General features: G+C 47.9%; 1 protein-coding gene across 1 annotated transcript; it reads right to left on the bottom strand.

Annotated features, from left to right (window-relative positions):
* Positions 1 to 15,719: 15,719 nt before the first annotated feature.
* On the bottom strand, positions 15,720 to 18,042 carry chrm2a (cholinergic receptor, muscarinic 2a). Its single transcript, XM_055650898.1, is given in 2 exon segments — positions 15,720 to 17,094; positions 17,097 to 18,042. Coding segments are annotated over 2 exon segments (1,392 nt in total). The 5' UTR covers positions 18,010 to 18,042; the 3' UTR covers positions 15,720 to 16,615.
* Between the last annotated feature and the right edge of the window lie 1,186 nt (positions 18,043 to 19,228).

Raw genomic sequence — 19,228 nt, 5'->3', positions numbered from 1 at the left:
TGAGCTGTATAAAACCATGAGGGGAATAGATTGGTCTTTCACCCCCAGAGTAGGGGAATCAAGAACCAGAGGACATGCAGGTAGGTTCAAGGTGAGAGGGGAAAGATTTCATAGGAAACTGAGGGGTAACTTGTTCACTCAGAGGGCAATGGGTGTATGGAACGAGCTGTCGGAGTTGGTCGTTGAGGCTGGAACCTAGGACACAGGAGCAGAATTAGCCTTTCGTCTCCTCTAGCTTGGTTTGGGAACAGCTTTGCCTAAAAGCCCTGTCCCATGGTATGAGTTCATTCAAAGAGTTCTCCCGAGTTTGCCCTGATTCGAACTCGGAGATTTACGGTAATGGCCACTCGCTCTCGTGGACATTTTTCATCATGTTGAAAAATCTTCACCAGTCTTCCCGTGCTTACCTGCCGTTAGCGAGTCTTCCCGAGTACCTTCCCGAGTACGTCCCGAGCTCCGACGTACCCGCTGCGTTCATTCTCCGTGCTTGCCGCGAGTTTGATTTTTTTTTTAAACTCGGGAGAGCTCTTGGAATGAACTCGTACCGTGGGACAGGGCCATGCTCCCCACCATTGTAGATGTAGCCCAGTCCATCACACACACCACACTCCCCACCATTGTAGATGTAGCCCCAGTCCACACACACACCACCCCACCATTGTAGATGTAGCCCAGTCCCCACACCCCACACCATTGTAGATGTAGCCCAGTCCCCACTCCCCACCATTGTAGATGTAGCCCAGTCCATCACACACACCACACTCCCCACCATTGTAGATGTAGCCCAGTCCCACACAGACCACACTCCCCACCATCGACTCCATCTACACTTCACGCTGCCTGGTAAAACCAGCCGACATAATCATAGACTTGTCCCTGTCCCACCCCGGTCATTCCTTCTTCTCCCCGCTCCCGTCCGGCAGAAGGTACAGAAGCTTGAAAGCGCGCACCACCAGACTCAGGAACAGCTTCTTCCCCTCTGTTCTCAGGCTTCTGAACGGTCCTTCCATAAGCCAGGGTACTGTCCGATTCACCTCTACCCCATTGGACTTTCTCTGTGGAACTGATGTGCTACAATGCTGAGAACTATATTCTGCACTCTGTATCTTCCCCTTTGCTCCACCTGTTGTACTGGAGTTTGACTTGATTGTATTGATGTGTGGCATTTTTTGATCAGTTGGAACAGCGTGCAGAATGAAGCTTTTCATTGTATCTCAGTGACAATACTAAATCTGAACCTGAACCTGAGACGACTATGCAGTGTGGATATGGTTTATTTGTGTTTTTTGTATATACATCCTCACCACCAACCAGTCTCTTCAGTTTCCATGGCGATGGAATCTCATTTCATTTTCACCGTGCTGGCATGAGTTTGGATACAAGGTTGAGATGGCGGTGTGTGCTTGAGAGAATGCTACGGTGAATGAGCATTTGGTGTCAGAGATTGCACTGATATCCCGTGAACAAACCTGATCACGGAAGGTACAACTCGGATGATTGCCAGCACAACAGAAAATGATCTGAAAGTCAAATGGTCTGAATAATGGGAGGAGTAACTCGGCGGGTCAGGCAGCATCTCTAGTGGAAAAAGGATGGGTGATATTTCAGAGGTAGACAAAAATGCTGGAGAAACTCAGCGGGTGAGGCAGCATCTATGGAGCGAAGGAAATAGGCAACGTTTCGGGCCGAAACCCTTCCGGGTTTCGGCCCGAAACGTTGCCTATTTCCTTCAAGGTTTCGGCCCGCAACGTAACCATTTCCTTATAACCATATAACAATGCTGCACGGCTGAGTTTATCTCAGCCCTACAAGTGTCTTACCTTCGATTTTCCAGCATCTTTTTTTCCTTAGTCCCACCTGCCTGACTCATACCGGGTCGGGTCCATCCCTTCTCATCCATCACCCATATCCAATTTATTTCCAGAGATGATGCCAATGAACCTGAGTTCCTCCAGCACTCTGTGTCTATCTTTCATTCCACACCGCTATCTGCAGTTCTGAGCTTGAAGTTGGGGCGATTTCTATTTAAACCTTGTATTTAATGAATGAATTTCATATTGGGTGTTTGAATAATTCCCTCCAGTGTTCGCGACTGCCGTCCACATTCAACTCTGCCTAAAGTCTCATCATTTTAAAGACCTCTATTAAGTCCCCCCTTAACCTTCTGCGCTCCAGAGAATAAAGACCTAACTTATTCACCCATTCGATCCATTTAGAAACCCAGGCAACAGAGAAAATAGGTGCTGGGGTAGGCCATGCAGTTCCTTCTTGACACTTGCATCCATTTAGGTTTAGGGTTAAAAATCCAGTGCAGCAAGATCACCCCCTTCGGCCCAGAGACCTGCCTCATCGACAATTGATTCACACTTTGGATAGAATCTTTGGTGGGAGATTGCTCTGCAGCGCTGACTTGTGTGGGGCGATTTCTATTTATATGTTCTTTGCCTGTGTCTTAAAATTTAAAATTCTGTGGTGATCCGAAATGGTGGCCGTTTGCGAACTGGGGAAAAACATGCAGCGAGACCTGGGTGTCATGGTAAAACAGTCATTGAAGGTAGGCAGGCAGGTGCAGCAGGCAGTAAAGAAAGCGAATGGCATGTTGGCTTTCATAGCAAGAGGATTTGAGTATAGGAGCAGGGAGGTTCTACTGCAGTTGTATAGGGTCTTGGTGAGACCACACCTGGTGTAGTGCGTAGAGTTTTGGTCTCCTAATCTGATGAAGGAAAGTCTTGCTATAGAGGGAGTGCAGAGAAGGTTCATCAGACTGATTCCTGGGATGTCAGGACTGTCTTATGAAGAAAGACTGGATAGACTTGGTTTATACTCTCTAGAATTTAGGAGATTGAGAGGGGATCTTATAGAACTTAGGAAAATTCTTAAGGACTTGGACAGGCTAGAATTCGAAGTTCATGCTCCCGATGGATGCAGACTCCAGGACAAGGGGTCACAGCTGTTCCTCCAGGATCCGGTGCTGCTCGCTTTAAAACTGAGACCCAGGACAACTTTTTTCACACAGAGAGTGGTATCTCTGGAGTTGAAGTGCTGAGCCACAGAGGGTAGTCGAGGCCAGTTCATTGGCTATAGGTTAAGAGGGCGTTAGATCGTGGCCCTTCCGCTAAGGGGTCTCACCGATATGGAGAGAAGGCAGGTACATACTAGAGTCCTCATCGACAATTGATTCACACTGGGATAGAATTAGTGTATGGGAGATTGCTGGTCGGCACAGACTCGGTGGGCCGAAGGGCCTGCTTTCGCCTGTATGATAAAACAAGTTCTGTGTGATCCCACTTTCTCATCCACTCCCTACACACTAGGGGGTAATTCACAGCGGGCTAATAAACCTACAAACCCGCACGTCTTTGGGAAGTGCGAGGAAAAACCGGAGAACCCGGAGGAAACCCACGCGGTCACGGGGAGAACGTGCAAACTCCACCCAGACAGATTTGTTCATGAAAAAAAAATCAGAATCACCAGCCGTGTGACATTGTAAATAATGACATACAGGCGGGACGGTTCACAGAAATGTAAATGCTTTATACCTATTTTCAAACACCATAAAAACTAAACAAAGACACAACACATTACATCAAAATCTACACAAATTGGTACAGTACCATCATAGTTATGTGGCCAGCCCAGTCATCCAGGGACCTGGGCGATTCATCCAGTGTTTAACGTTGTTGGCCATGTGTGAATATTCAGTTTTAAAGTAATGTGGAAATTAAAATCTGTTGCCGTTATTGGATAGAGTGGAGCTGGTAAATTGTCATCAAATCCTGCTGACTCAGCGCTGTCCTTTGGTCAACTTTCTCCTTCAACTCAGCCCTCTCTCCATCACACCCACACGAGTCCACTCACGCCACCACGTGGCACCACGACTGTGTCATTGCCAGCAGAAACCTTGTGGGGGGAAGATTGCAACCTTCACGTGGTCCGCCCTGTTTCGACGAATGCAATCAACTCGACGTGCCCAAACAAACAGAAGATCAAATAGAACAAGTAGTCCAACAACTTTAGGCTGTGCACTCCACATGAAAGGAGAAGCAGAAATCTTCATCCCAGTGACGATGAACTAAATGCACCGGTTCCGACATTTTTTTCTCTCCGACACACTGAAACAAAAGAACTCGATTTGCAGAATAACAATGCAAAAATAGAAGAATTGCGTCCAGCTTTCTCGGGAGAGCGAGTGTTTCTGACTTGCCGTGTAGCACCCAACGAATATGTCCATGAGATATTCCACAGCGAACAACGGCAACTCATATAAACAGTGTAGAAACAAAGGAACTGCAGATGCTGGTTTACAAAAACACACACACCCACACAGAGTGCTGGAGTAACTCAGCGAGTCGGGCAGCATCTTGGGAGAACATGGACAGGCGACGTTTTGGGTCAGGACCCTTCATCAGTATTAAACGTCACCCATCTATAATTTAACATTGTCACCTCATATGAGCTCTGAACTACACAGACTATTATAGTTAATATTGCACTATTATTGTCTGTTTGTTTTTATGTGTATGTGGGTGTGTGTGATCATTTACATCTGCTCTGTATATAAGTGTATGAGTGAGTTTGTGTGTGTATATACACACACTGAACCTTTTTCTCATGTATTATATTGTAATCCAAGCACCAGAACTGAAAATAGACCAATTCAGTATATTATGTTTACATATTCTGTTGTGCTGCTGCAAGTAAGAATTTCATTCGAAAGAAACATGGAAAATAGGTGCAGGTGTAGGCCATTCAGCCCTTCGAGCCAGCACCACCATTCAATATGATCATGGCTGATCATCCAAAATTAGTACCTCGTTCCGGCTTTTTCCCCATATCCCTTGATTCCCCTAGCCCTGAGAGCTAAATCCAACTCTCTCTTGAAAACTGGGACATATGACAAAAAAACACTCTTAAGGTAATGTGCATAAGGAATAGTAGAATTGGGCCATTCGGCCCATCAAGTCTACTCCACCATTCAATCATGGCTGATCTATCTCTCCCTCCAAACCCCATTTCTCCTGCCTTCTCTAAAACACGTACTAATGAAGAAGTTATCTATCTCTGCCTTAAAAATATCCACTGACTTGGCCTCCACAGCCCTCTGTGGCAGTGAATTCCACAGATTCACCACCATCTGACTAAATAAATTTCTCCTCATCTCCTTCCTAAAAGAATGTCCTTTAATTCTGAGGCAAGTCCTAGACTCTCCCACTAGTGGCAACATCTTCTCCACTCTTGACTCTTGATCCATGTTCTCCACAGATGCTGCCTGACCCGCTGAGTTTCTCCAGCATTCTGTGAAAGTCACCTATCTGTGTTCTCCACAGATGCTGCCTGACCCGCTGAGTTACTCCAGCACTCTGTGAAACGTCACCTATCCATGTTCTCCACAGATGCTGCCTGACCCGCTGAGTTACGGTGCAGCAGCATCTATGGAGCGAAGGAAATAGGCAACGTTTCGGGGCCGAAATCCTTATGGAAATAGGCAACGTTTCGGGCCGAACCCCTTACGGGTTTCAGCCCGAAACGTTGCCTATTTCCTTAGCTCCATAGATGCTGCTGCACCCGCTGAGTTACTCCAGCACTCTGTGAAACGTCACCTATCCATGTTCTCCACAGATGCTGCCTGACCCGCTGAGTTACTCCAACACTCTGTGAAAGTCACCTATCCGTGTTCTCCACAGATGCTGCCTGACCCGCTGAGTTACTCCAGCACTCTGTGAAACGTCACCTATCCATGTTCTCCACAGATGCTGCCTGACCCGCTGAGTTACTCCAGCACTCTGTGAAACGTCACCTATCCATGTTCTCCACAGATGCTGCCTGACCCGCTGAGTTACTCCAGCACTCTGTATTTTTTTACCATATAAATGACAGTGCCAGGTTTGACCAACTCGCACCTGCTGTCCATTGAGGAACCGTGGTCAGGCTACAACAATGTTTGAATATCACAATCTCATTCCATGTTGAACCTAGATCCAATAACATTCTAGTCCCACAAACTACAGGCCCTACATTCTGTGCCACGGTTATGCAATGATAAAAAATAACTGATATAAATGTCTGTACATCATACAGTATACATTATATACAAGTGCTTTGCTGTGTATAAATATAAGTTGTCATTCTTGCTCTTTTAACACATATAAATATGGTACATACAGATTTCTAACCAGTCCAGTAGTTAGTACACACAACAACCACTGATTTGAGATAAAATAGTATTCTTAAATTTATTATTCATAATTTATTCATCCTAAAGTTGAACGTTCCGTATTGATAACTGTGGAGTCATGAATATTTTGTCTTGTTCTAGTGGTTTGTCATTAATGTGTCGTTTGTTAAAAGAATCTTCCAGTGTGCAATAATGTCCAGTGGGATATGCAGATTAAGTATGTTCAGATTTACTTTTAAGTTTGTTATATTACTGTCACGTGTACCGAGGTACAGAGAACAACTTTGCTTTGCATGCGATTCAAACAGATCTCGTTCGATTGTATTTACAGACACAAAGAAGTGCAAATGCTGGTTTAAAAAAAAGACACAGAGTGCTGGAGTAACTCACTGGGTCAGACAGCGTCTCTGGAGAACATGGATAGGTGACGTTTCACAGAGTGCTGGAGTAACTCAGCGGGTGCAGCAGCATCTATGGAGCTAAGGAAATAGGCAACGTTTCGGGCCGAAACCCTTCCGGGTTTCGGCCCGAAACGTTGCCTATTTCCATAAGGATTTCGGCCCCGAAACGTTGCCTATTTCCTTCGATCCATAGATGCTGCTGCACCATAACTCAGCGGGTCAGGCAGCGTCTCTGGAGAACATGAATAGGTGACGTTTCGGGTCGGGACCCTTCTTCAGACTGATTGTGGTGGGGGGGGAGAGAGAAACTGCAAGAGAGTTGGGGGTAGCATAACGCCTGGCGAGTGATGGGTGGATACAGGTGAGGGTGGGGTGGAGGGTTAGGCAGAGAAGATGACTTGAATTTACCCTCATGTTCAGCATGACATTGTTCCAGGTTCTGTGTTTTAACTGGGAGACGATAGAATTTTTTGTGCATGCATGCAGAGAGTGTTAATGAGCACGGAAATCGAATTGTCATTCGTAGATATTAATCTTCCCCTCTGTTATCAGGCTTCTGAACGGTCCTTCCATAAGCTAGGGTGCTGTCCGGGTCACCTCTACCTCATTGTGGACATTGGACTTTGTCTGTGGAACAATGCTGAGAACTATAATCTGCACTCTGTATCTTCCCCGTTGCTCTACTGTGTTTGACGTGACTGTATTTAAGTGTCGTGTTATTTGGTCCGTTTGGATAGCATGCAGAGCAAAGCATTTCACTGTACCTCGGTACACGTGACAAAAATAACCCTGAACCAGTTGGCGTGGATCCGAGAGCGGGATGGTGATACTAAAGAGGTGTGAGCCAGGATTGGGTTCAGCTTGTGTTTTGGGGGGGGGGTTGAAACGGGGTTTGCAGTCTCTCCATGCGGGGGAAAATGTCGTATTCCCCTTCTCTGCCTCCGTCTGCGCTGAGGCCTAACGGAGCTGACGACCTCGAGGCTCCGGAGGCAGAGCCCGCCAGGACTCGCCCTGAGCTCGCTCCCGTGAGGGTGGTCCGGCTCAGGGCTGGAAGAGGTTGATGCGCTCCCGTGAGGGCGGCCAGCCCGAGGGTGGAACGAGGCTCCCGTCGGAGCGGCCGAGCTCGGGAAGGTGCGGCGCTGGCAGCCCTAGGGAGGTTCGGCGCCCAAATCGGGGCGGCCCAGTCCGGGGGAGGTTCGGCGCCCAAGTCGGGGCAGCCTGGTCCGGGGGAGGTTCGGCGCCCATGTCGGGGCGGCCCAGCCCGAGGCTGAAGACGGTGCGGTACTCACGTGAGGGTGGCTGGGACGGTGTTCTGGCGGTGGTGGCCTGAGTCCGGGGTTCGGCCGCGGGCCAGCAGCTGCTTCTGCAGAACTGGTGGGCGGCAGCTTCAACCACCCCGGGCCGCGGTGTTTGAGCCGCGGGACTGTTCTTAACATCGCCCAGGGGGGGGGGGGTATCGCCCCAGCGCAGAGGGAGAAGGGGAGGGAAGAGACTGCGACCTAAGACTTTTGCCTCCATCACAGTGAGGAGATGCTGGGTGGACTCACTGTGGTGGATGTTAATATGTGTTTATTGTTGTTTTATTGTATTGTATTATATGTATGACTGCTGCAATTTCGTTCAGACTTCGGTCTGAATGACAATAAAAGGCTATCTATCTATATCTATCTATCTATCACACACGTGTGAGGAAGAACTGCAGATGCTGGTTAAAATCAAAGGTTGACACAAAACGCTGGAGTAACTCAGCGGGTGAGGCAGCATCTCTGGAGAGAAGGAACAGGCGACGTTTTGGGTCTCGACCCAGATATATTGTTCTGTCTCTCTATTCATCACAGTGGAAATTATGTGTGTGCTTTTTAAGATTACGTTTTGGAATCAAATTATGAGAATGGTAACGACTATATTTCTGCAAATAGCTCTTGGCATTTCTTCCCAACGTTTCGTAATAGGAGCTCAGATGTGAATGAGAATTAATTTTTTTTGGACAAGTGTGCTGCCCCCACCACCAACTGCAGGGAATGACAATTTTATCTCCGGTTTGCAATTTGGTTTGAAATCAGAGATGCTGCCTCACCCGCTGAGTTACTCCAGCATTTTTTTTTTAACCTACCTTTGGGTTCATTACATTGAAGAGGGTTAGGGTTAGGGTAGGGTTAGAGTTAGGGTAGGGAAGACAATGATGCGGAACAGGAGGTGTCCACACACATTTTGTTAGCCCTATTGTCCACATGGTCATTCTCTTGTAAGATCTAGTTTATCATTCAACAGCCAGATAAAAACAATTTTTCCCTGTGACATATATTTGAATACAATGATCATCTTATCGAGCTCATTGTCGAACTGCGGGGCATTAATCATCGAAGGATCAATACTTACATATATTTACAGGAAAAGAGTGTGTTGATCATTTGTACTGGGGAAGCTGTCGTCCATAATTTAACATAACATCTCATTTTATAACCGGGGATGACGGAGGCAAGCTGACATCAACATTACAAAATGCATCGCTTTCAAAGACAATCTCTTCGCTGAACTCAACATTCTCAACAAGTTGTAGAAATAACAAACTGCAGATGCTGGTGTAGACAAAATAAAAAGACCCAAAGTGCTGGAGTAACTCAGCAGGTCAGGCAGCATCTCCGGAGGATGTGGATAGGTGATGTTTCGGGTCAGGATACTTCTTCAGACTGATTGTGGTCGGGGGAGGGGGGGGGGACTTAGACAAAGCCTCTCAATGTTCCAAATTCTCTTCCAACTTTGTCCCCTCCACAACAATCAGACTGAAACATAGAAAAAAATAGGTGCGGGAGTAGGCCATTCGGCCCTTCGAGCCAGCACCGCCATTCAATATGATCATGGTTGATCATTCAAAATCAGTACCCGTTCCCACTTTCTCCCCATATCCCTTGATCTTTGCTAAGAGCTATATCCAACTCTCTCTTGAATACCAATGAATTGGCCTCCACTGCCCTCTGTGGCAGAGAATTCCACAGATTCACAACTCTCTGGGTGAAAAAGCTTTTTCCTCATCTCAGTCCTAAATAGTCTACCCTTTATTCTTAAACTGTGGGCCCTGGTTCAGGACTCCCCCCCAACATCGGGAATATTTTTTCCTGCATCTAGCCTGTCCAATCCTTTAAGAATTTTATATATTTCTATAAGATCCTTATAGGATCCTTGAAGAAGGGTCACCGACCCAAAACGTCACCTGCCCATGTTCTCCAGAGATGCTGTCTGACCCGCTGAGTTACTCCAGCACTCTGTGTCTTATTCTGTGCGCCTGTGTGTGGCATTTTAACATCCATTTATAGGTGCCACTGTTCTGTATGTCTTAATCCAGAATATTGAGCCATATGTCTGGAACCAGAGATGTTGATTGTTCCTCTATTCATCACAGTGAAAATTATGTGTGTGCTTTTTAAGATTACGTTTTAGAATCCAGTTATGAGAATAGTAACGACTATATTTCTGCAAATAGCTCTTGGCATTTCTTCCCAACGTTTTGTAATAGGAGCTCAGATGTGAATGAGAATTCTTTTTTTGGGGACCAATGTGCTGCCCCCACCACCAACTGCAGAGAATGACAATTTTATCTCCAGTTTGCAATTCTTCCCAGAACAGGCGGCAGGTTTTAGAGAGACAGAAACAAGGCAGTTCACGCACTGCTTCTTTAGACTTTAGAGATACCGCGTGGACTCAGGCCCTTCGGCCCACCAGGTCCATACTGACCAGCGATCACCCCATGCACTGGCCCTATCCTACACACTTTACAGAAGTGTATAAAATCATGAGAGGAATAGATCGGGCGGATGCATAGAGTCTCTTGCCCAGAGTAGATGAATCGAGGACCAGAGGACATAGGTTTAAGGGGAAGGGGAAAAAGATTTAATAGGAATCTGAGGGGGTATTGAGGTGGTTGAGGCAGGGACTATTCCGACATTTAAGAAATAGTTACACCGGTCAATGGACAGGGCAGGTTTGGAGGGATATGGACCAGACGTGGGCAGGTGGGACTAGTGTAGCTGGGACATGTTGGCCGGTGTAGGCACTATGTGTGTCACTCTAGGACTCTCCATGACTTAGCCAATCAACGTACAAACCCGCACGTACGTCTTTGGAGTGTGGGAGGAAACCGGAGCACCCGGGGATATCCCACCCAGGCAGGTCACGGGGAGAACGTGCAAACTCCGTACAGACAGCACCTGTAGTCAGGATCGAGCCGTCCACAGTGTACAGATACCTAATAAAGGGAATAACATTTTAAACCTCAGCCTCAACCTATTTGTCACGCACATCTCCTTTAGACTTTACACTATGCCCTCTAGTCTGTGACATTTCCACCCTGGGAAAATGGTTCTGGCTGCCTGTAATTTCAGTCACAGTAGGTATACAATTTGTTGAGAGCCCAAGTTATTGTGAGGCGAGGCTGAGAAGTTTGATTTGTTTCTGCTTGGTCTGTCTGTTTAGTTGGTTGTGGAGTTACCGCAGGGACATGTTGCAGGGAACTGCCTGCCAGTCCACTAAGCCTTTGGCATCCCCCTGAAACGTTCTGCACCAACCAGTTTGTCCCAGATACAGGGGGGGGGTTGAATAAGCAGGGACCACAGAGAGAATCACATCGATCACACTGCCCACCATTGACTCCAGCTACACTTCACGATGCCTCAACAAAGCCCCAGCCGGCATAATTAAGGACCCTTCCCACCCAGAAGCTTGAAAGTGCCCAACAACAGATTCAGGAACAGCTTCTTCCCCTCTGCTATTGGGCTTAGAGTCATAAAGTCACACAGACCTAAAATAGGCCCTTCGGCCCAACTTGTCCATGCCAACCAAGGTGCTCTATCTAAACTCGTCCCATTTGTAAACGTTTGGCCCATGTCCCTCTAAACCTTTCCTATCCAAGTACCTGGCCAAGTGCCGATCCTGACCTCGGGTGCTGTCTGTGTGGAGTTTGCACGATCTCCTTGTGATCTTATGGGTTTCCTCCAGGTGCTCTGGCTTCCACCCACATCCCAAAGATGTGTGTAGGTTAGTTGACCCGCTGTAGCTTGCCCCTAGTGTGTAGGGAGTGGATGAGAAAGTGGGATAACACACAACTAGTGTGTATGGGTGATGGATGTTCGGCGTGGACTCGCTGGGCTAAAGGGCCTGTTTCCATGATGTATCTCGAAACTATAAACCTCACCTGCTTGAACCAAACTACAAATCAACGAAATGTCAACAAGAAGAAATTTGCAGCCAACTTCAAGAAAATGTCAGGGTGTTATCAACATAAACCTTCAATAGTGGGTTGAGAGTAGACTTTCTGGTACATCATGTTCTTCCCTGGCCAATTAGTAGTGTGCTAGGCTACTGATTATTCCTCTCATGTCCCAGCTACATTGCGGATGCTACATTAAATCTGTGTTGTTTGTTGCTTTGTGCCATACATTATTGACAGCAGAACCATGAGGAGATCTTCGAGTAATCCTAGTGTTAGTTTGGTTGAAGGTAATCACCGCTGACTCACTCGCTAACAGCCAGCTTGGTAACCAGGAGGAGACCAAGGTCGGTTCGAGTCATCAGCTTAGGAGATTCAAGGAACTGCAACACCGCAGAACCTTGAGCAAAAGACGAAGTGCTGGAGGAACTCAGCGGGTCAGGCAGCATCTGTGGAGGGGAATGGACAGGCGACTCTTGGCGTTGATGGGGAAAGAGAGGAAATTGTGCTGCGTGCGTTCGGCATCAATAAACACGGAGTGTGTGATGTCGGGACTGAAGTGTCAATAGATTTACTGAAGCAGCAATTGGGCGCTAATTGTACAGGAGAGGGGATCATTATTTGCTGCTGATGACAGCGGCCTCATGCTGCTAAAGGCATTGAAGAGCTGATTTGAAACGCTGAAGCAAAACTCAGTGCCAGCTCCTGCCAGCATCCTTGCATATCCGAACATGTCTGTGGAATTCTCTGCCTCGGAGAGCGGTGGAGGCAGGTTCTCTGGATGCTTTCAAGAGAGAGCTAGATAGGGCTCTTAAAAGATAGCGGAGTCAGGGGATATGGGGAGGAGGCAGGAACGGGGTACTGATTGGGGATGATCAGCCATGATCACATTGAATGGCGGTGCTGGCTCGAAGGGACGAATGGCCTACTCCTGCACCTATTGTCTATTGGAAGTTTTCTTGGGAATCAATGTGCTTTAATTCCCAGCAGGGTCAGACAGAGATGCAGGAGAAACAGTGGACAAAGCAGGCCACAGGACACGGGTTCAAGGTTTAAGGTGAAGGGGAAATGATTTAGTAGGAATCTGAGGGGCAACTTCTTCACACTGAGGGTGGTGGGTGTATGGAACAAGCTGCCAGAGGAGGTAGTTGAGGCTGGGACTATCCCAACTTTCAAGAATAGTTAGACAGGTACTTGCCCATACCAGCCAACATGTCCCAGCTACACTAGTCCCACCTGCCCGCGTTTGCGGGCAGGTGGGACTAGTGTAGCTGGGACATGTTGGCCGGTGTGAGCAAGTTGGGCCGAAGAACCTGTTTCCACACTGTATCACTGTAAAATTTAGACAGGTGCATGGATGGGACTGATTTGACCCTTCCTCGGTGTTAGACTGGTTAATGGACAATGGACAATAGGTGCAGGAGGAGGCCATTCGGCCCTTCGTGCCAGCACCGCCATGCAATGTGATCATGGCTGATCATCCCCAATAATTGAAGGTTATTAACGTGGTGAAGCTCTGTGTTTCTAGGGATTCCTATCAAGAATTTGTGGAATTCAGTTCCTAAAACCGAATGGAATTGATGGAATTCAGAGCTCGAGGTTGCTGTGTTCCAAGCTCCGGAAAGGTAGGATTTAGTTTAGTTTAGAGCTTAGATATTCAGCGCGGGAACAGGCCAAGTCTGCTCCGACCAGCGATTCCCGCACACTAACACTATCCTACACATGTTAGGGACAATTTACAATGATGCCAAGCCAATTAACCTACAAAACTGTACATCTTTGGAGTGTGGGAGGAAACCAGAGCTCCCGGAGAAAACCCACGCGGTCACGGGGAAAATGTACAAACTCTGTACAGACAGCCCCCGTAGTCAGGATCGAACCTGGGTCTCTGGCGCTGTGAGGCATGATAACTGATAGGGAATGGCAGTCCACTAGGAGAACTATTCTCATGTCTTGCTACCAGGCTGGGACACAATAAAATGCTATGAATTATTAGATTAGAATATTATTTTCTGGATAAAAGGAAATATATTTTTCTTGCATTAAATGCATTTTGAAATTAATGAGTGAATTAGAATGGATACCATTAAATCAGAATTCTTATTTACATTACAATAAAAGGTACGTTCAATAGATGCACAAAAGTATAGTTAATATTAAATAAGTAGCAAGGAACTGCAGGTGCTGCTTTACAAAGAAAGACACAAAGTGCTGGAGTAACTCATGGGGTCAGGCAGCATCTGTGGAGAACATGGATAGGTGACGTTTCACAGAGTGCTGGAGTAACTCTGTGGGTCAGGCAGCATCTGTGGAGAACATAGATAGGTGACGTTTCACAGAGTGCTGGAGTAACTCAGCGGGTCAGGCAGCATCTGTGGAGAACATGGATAGGTGACGTTTCACAGAGTGCTGGAGTAACTCAGCGGGTCAGGCAGCATCTATGGAGCTAAGGAAATAGGCAACGTTTCGGGCCGAAACCCTTCCGGGTTTCGGCCCGAAACGTTGCCTATTACCATAAGGATTTCGGCCCCGAAACGTTGCCTATTTCCTTCGCTCCATAGATGCTGCTGCACCATAACTCAGCGGGTCAGGCAGCATCTGTGGAGAACATGGATAGGTGACGTTTCACACAGTGCTGGAGTAACTCAGCGGGTCAGGCAGCATCTGTGGAGAACATGGATAGGTGACGTTTCACAGAACGAGGGGCAAGGTATATCTCCACCTTTCTTTTTCTTTTTTCTTATTTCTATATTTTTCAGCCAGGGAACTTCCTTCTGTTATTTTTCGATCTATATTTTCACTTTTCTCTCTTTCCCTCCCTTATTCTCGTTCCCTTTTCTTCGCTCATTTTCAGGTTATAAGGTTAAAAATGAAGCTCTACAACAATTGTATAATTTTAGATGCCGAATGTTTTATCTTTGTACAGTTGCTTCTAATTTAAAAAAAAAAAAAAAAAAAAAAAAAAAAAAAAAATACTGCCCCACTCCAGCTCACTCCCCCCCACCCCACACTCAATACACACCCATTTCTGTCACGACCCCACCCCTCTTCTCTCCTCCCCCCCACCCCTTCCACCCACATCACTCTCTCCGGCTTTGCATTCCACCCCTCCTCCCATTTCACCTCCCACCTTTGTCACTTACTCCACCCGTCTGCCAACCAACCCACTCCTCACCTGTATCCACCTATCATTTGCCAGGCTTTGTCCTGCCCCCACCTCTCTCTACCAGTGCCCCCCCCCCCCCCCCCCCCTACCCCACCAATCAATCCCCCCAAGTTCCCCCCCTTGCTTTGCTTCCACCCCGCATCAGAAATCGCAACATCACCTGTCCATTCGCAAGTTCAAGTGAGTTTATTGTCACGTGTCCCTGATAGGACAATCAAATTCTTGCTTTGCTTCAGCACAACAGAACATAGTAGGCATTGACTACAGAACAGATCAGCGTGTCCAGACACCTCTCCACTAATGCTGCCTGACCCGCTGAGTTCTTCCAGCATTTTTTGTCTACCTTCCATTTTCCAGCACCTGCAGTTCCTTCTTAAACGCTGAGTTCCTCCAGCACTTTGCGTTTTTCTCAAGATTCCAGCAGCTGCAGTTCCTCGTGTCTCTAACAGCAGACCGTTAAAAATTTAATCGGACGTAGTTCGAATGTGCTTTCATCCTATTATGTAGAATGTCTACTTGAAATATCCTCTGGCATGGTGGACATAAGTGCTGGAGAAACTCAGCGGGTGCAGCAGCATCTATGGAGTGAAGGAAATAGGCAACGTTTCGGGCCTGAAACGTTGCCTATTTTCTTCAGGGTTTCGGGCCTGCTCCACGTTGCCTATTTCCTTCGCTCCATAGATACTGCTGCACCCGGCTGAGTTTCTCCAGCACTTTTGTCTACCTTCGATTTTCCAGCATCTGCAGTTCCTTCTTAAACACTTATGCCCCTGTCCCACTTAGGAAACCTGAACGGAAACCTCTGGAGACTTTGCGCCTCACCCAAGGTTTCCGTGCGGTTCCCGGAGGTTTTTGTCAGTCTCCCTTCCTGCTTCCACTACCTGCAACCTCCGGCAACCACCTGCAACCTCCGGGAACCTTGAGTGGGGCGCAATGTCTCCAGAGGTTTTCCGGTCAGGTTTCCTAAGTGGGACAGGGGCATTACTCCAGCACTTTGTATCCAGTCTTTCTTCATAAGACAGTCCTGACCAGACTGATTCCTGGGATGTCAGGACTGTCTTATGAAGAAAGACTGGATAGACTTGGTTTATACTCTCTAGAATTTAGGAGATTGAGAGGGGATCTTATAGAAACTTACAAAATGCTTAAGGGGTTGGACAGGCTAGATGCAGGAAGATTGCTCCCGATGTTGGGGAAGTCCAGGACAAGGGGTCACAACTTAAGGATAAGGGGGAAATCCTTTAAAACCGAGATGAGAAGAACTTTTTTCACACAGAGAGTGGTGAATCTCTGGAACTCTCTGCCACAGAGGGTAGTCGAGGCCAGTTCATTGGCTATATTTAAGAGGGAGTTAGATGTGGCCCTTGTGGCTAAGGGGATCAGGGGGTATGGAGAGAAGGCAGGTACGGGATACTGAGTTGGATGATCAGCCATGATCATATTGAATGGCGGTGCAGGCTCGAAGGGCCGAATGGCCTACTCCTGCACCTAATTTCTATGTTTCTATGTTTGTCTACCTTCGATTTTCCAGCATCTGCAGTTCCCTCTTGAACACTTAATACACGCTGGCATGTTGCACTTATTACTTACATACATTTACAGAGACACATTGTGAAAGTCAGCTCCAATGGGTATAAAAAACGTTCATTGCTTGCTTGGTTTGTGATTCTCTATCTGGTGGCGCCAATGTTTTTGTACTGGCACAAGAGGAGGTGTTTGAAGGTTTTCTTGAAGGTGGCGTTGCAGAGAGCGTAGCAGGCGGGATTGATGGTGCTGTTGATGTAGCAGAGCCAGTAGCCGATGGTCCACACCGTGTTGGGGACGCAGACGGAGCAGAAGGTGTTGATGAGGACCATGACATTGTACGGGGTCCAGGTGACGATGAAGGCCAGCAGGATGGCCAGGATGGTCTTGGTCACCTTCCTCTCCCGCGACACAGCCCCTTTCTTCTTCATCTTCTTGGCCGGCGTCTTGGTCATTCTGACGATCTTGCGGGCGGCGGCCAGTTCCCTCTCCCTGTCGCCGTTGTTGGCCGCCGCTGACTCGCTGCTCTCGGACTTGATGCAGGAGAACTTGGAGCCGTCCACCCTGAAGCGGCCGGAGGAAGCGGGAATGGGCACGGCCTGGACCCTGGTGCCCCCATCCACCCTTCTTCCTTCTGGATGGAAGCAGCAACACTGGCCGAGGTGGAGTCGTTAGACATCTCCTTCTCCTCCCCTGGACCACAGTTGTCAATCACCGCTTTGCCGTTTTGTACCTTGACCGGCGGCAAGCAGTCGAGGGGGCTGCTGGAGGACACGTTGTTGTTGTCGGGTTTGGTGGTGGCTTTGCCCCGGGCCACGCTGGGGGAGACGGCCGCACCTTTGCTCAACTCCGGCTCTCTCTTGTCTTTCTTGATCCGGCTTTTGCTGGCCCGGGAGATGTGTACGTACAGGACGGTCATGATGATCACGGGCAGGTAGAAGGCGGCGATGGCCGTGCCGAATGTCACCACGGGGTTGGAGAAGAACTGGACGTGGCACTCGCCCTGTGGGACCTTGCGCTCGCCCACGATGAACTGCCAGAAGAGGATGGCCGGTGCCCAAAGGATGAAGGAGAGGACCCAGGCCACCGCGATCATCATTCCGGCCATCTTGTTGGTCCTCTTCACCGGGTAGCTGAGTGGTTTGGTCACACAGAAGTAGCGGTCGAAGCTGATGATGAGAAGGTTCATGACTGAGGCGTTACTGACAACGTAATCTAGAGCCAGCCACAAGTCGCACACCACCGGGCCCATAGACCAGGACCCCATCACAATGTAAATGGTGTAGAGATTCATGGAGAAGACCCCGATGATCAAATCAGCGCAGGCCAGGCTGAAAATAAAATAGTTGTTGATGGTTTGCAAGTGTCGGTTCACCTTGATGGAGACCATCACCAGAATGTTTCCAATGATGGTCACGAGGCTCAGCGAGCCAGCCACGACCACGATGAAGACCACCTCGACCGTCTCGTAGGGGCTCCCTGCATCATCAATGTCCGTGAAGTTGCCGGCAGACCCGTCTGGCCCGCTCGTGTTGGCCATCCTTCTCCTCTCACCGCCAGTTAGCGCCAGCACCGCCTAAAGGGCAGAGAATAAACGTGGAAGAGAAAAAAAAAATAACAATCACCAAACCAGGTTTAAAATATCTCTAATTGAAGTCCCACCAGCAGGAACACGCGAGGCCATCTGTTAATATAAACCCGAAGATCAAAGCCGGGAGATTCAGTTTCAATCAGGAATTACAGAGGTCTTTACAGATAATTATGAATGAATGGTTAATTACTCGTGGTTGATTGGATGAAGATGTTGATGGCTGACATGATAAACGTGGTTTCATATTATTGATCAGGCATCGTGGATCAATGCACCTTTTGTGCATTTGAAATGAGGCGATGACTTTCAATTAAAGACACAGAGTGCTGGAGTAACTCAGCGGGTCAGGCAGCATCCGTGGAGAACATGGAGAGGTGACGTTTCACAGAGTACTGGAGTAACTCAGCGGGTCAGGCAGCATCTATGGCGCTAAGGAAATAGGCAACGTTTCGGGCCGAAACCCTTATGGGTTTCGGCCCGAAACGTTGCCTATTTCCAGAAGGATTTTGGCCCGAAACGTTGCCTATTTCCTTAGCTCCATAGATGCTGCTGCACCATAACTCAGTGGGTCAGGCAGCATCCGTGGAGAACATGGAGAGGTGACGTTTCACAGAGTGCTGGAGTAACTCAGCGGGTCATAGAAACATAGAAACATGGAAAATAGGTGCAGGAGTAGAGGCCATTCGGCCCTTCGAGCCTGCACCGCCATTCAATATGATCATGGCTGATCATCCAACTCAGTATCCTGTTCCTGCCTCCTCTCCATACCCCCTGATCCCTTTAGCCACAAGGGCCACATCTAACTCCCTCTTAAATATAGCCAATGAACTGGCCTCAACTACCTTCTGCGGCAGAGAATTCCAGAGATTCACCACTCTCTGTGTAATTTTGTTTTTCTCATCTTGGTCCTAAAAGATTTCCCCCTTATCCTCAAACTGTGACCCCTTGTTCTGGACTTCCCCAACATCGGGAACAATCTTCCTGCATCTAGCCTGTCCAACCCCTTAAGAATTTTGTAAGTTTCTATAAGATCCCCCCTCAATCTTCTAAATTCTAGCGAGTACAAACCGAGTCTATCCAGTCTTTCTTCATATGAAAGTCCTGCTATGCTATGGCAAGAATGTCAGGCAGCTTCTGTGGAGAACGTGCAGAGGCGATGTTTCAGGTC

The sequence above is a fragment of the Leucoraja erinacea genome, chromosome 19 (genome assembly GCF_028641065.1).
Source record: "Leucoraja erinacea ecotype New England chromosome 19, Leri_hhj_1, whole genome shotgun sequence".
Classification (NCBI taxonomy): Eukaryota; Metazoa; Chordata; class Chondrichthyes; order Rajiformes; family Rajidae; genus Leucoraja; species Leucoraja erinaceus.
This window is presented reverse-complemented; position numbering and strand designations above follow the sequence as displayed.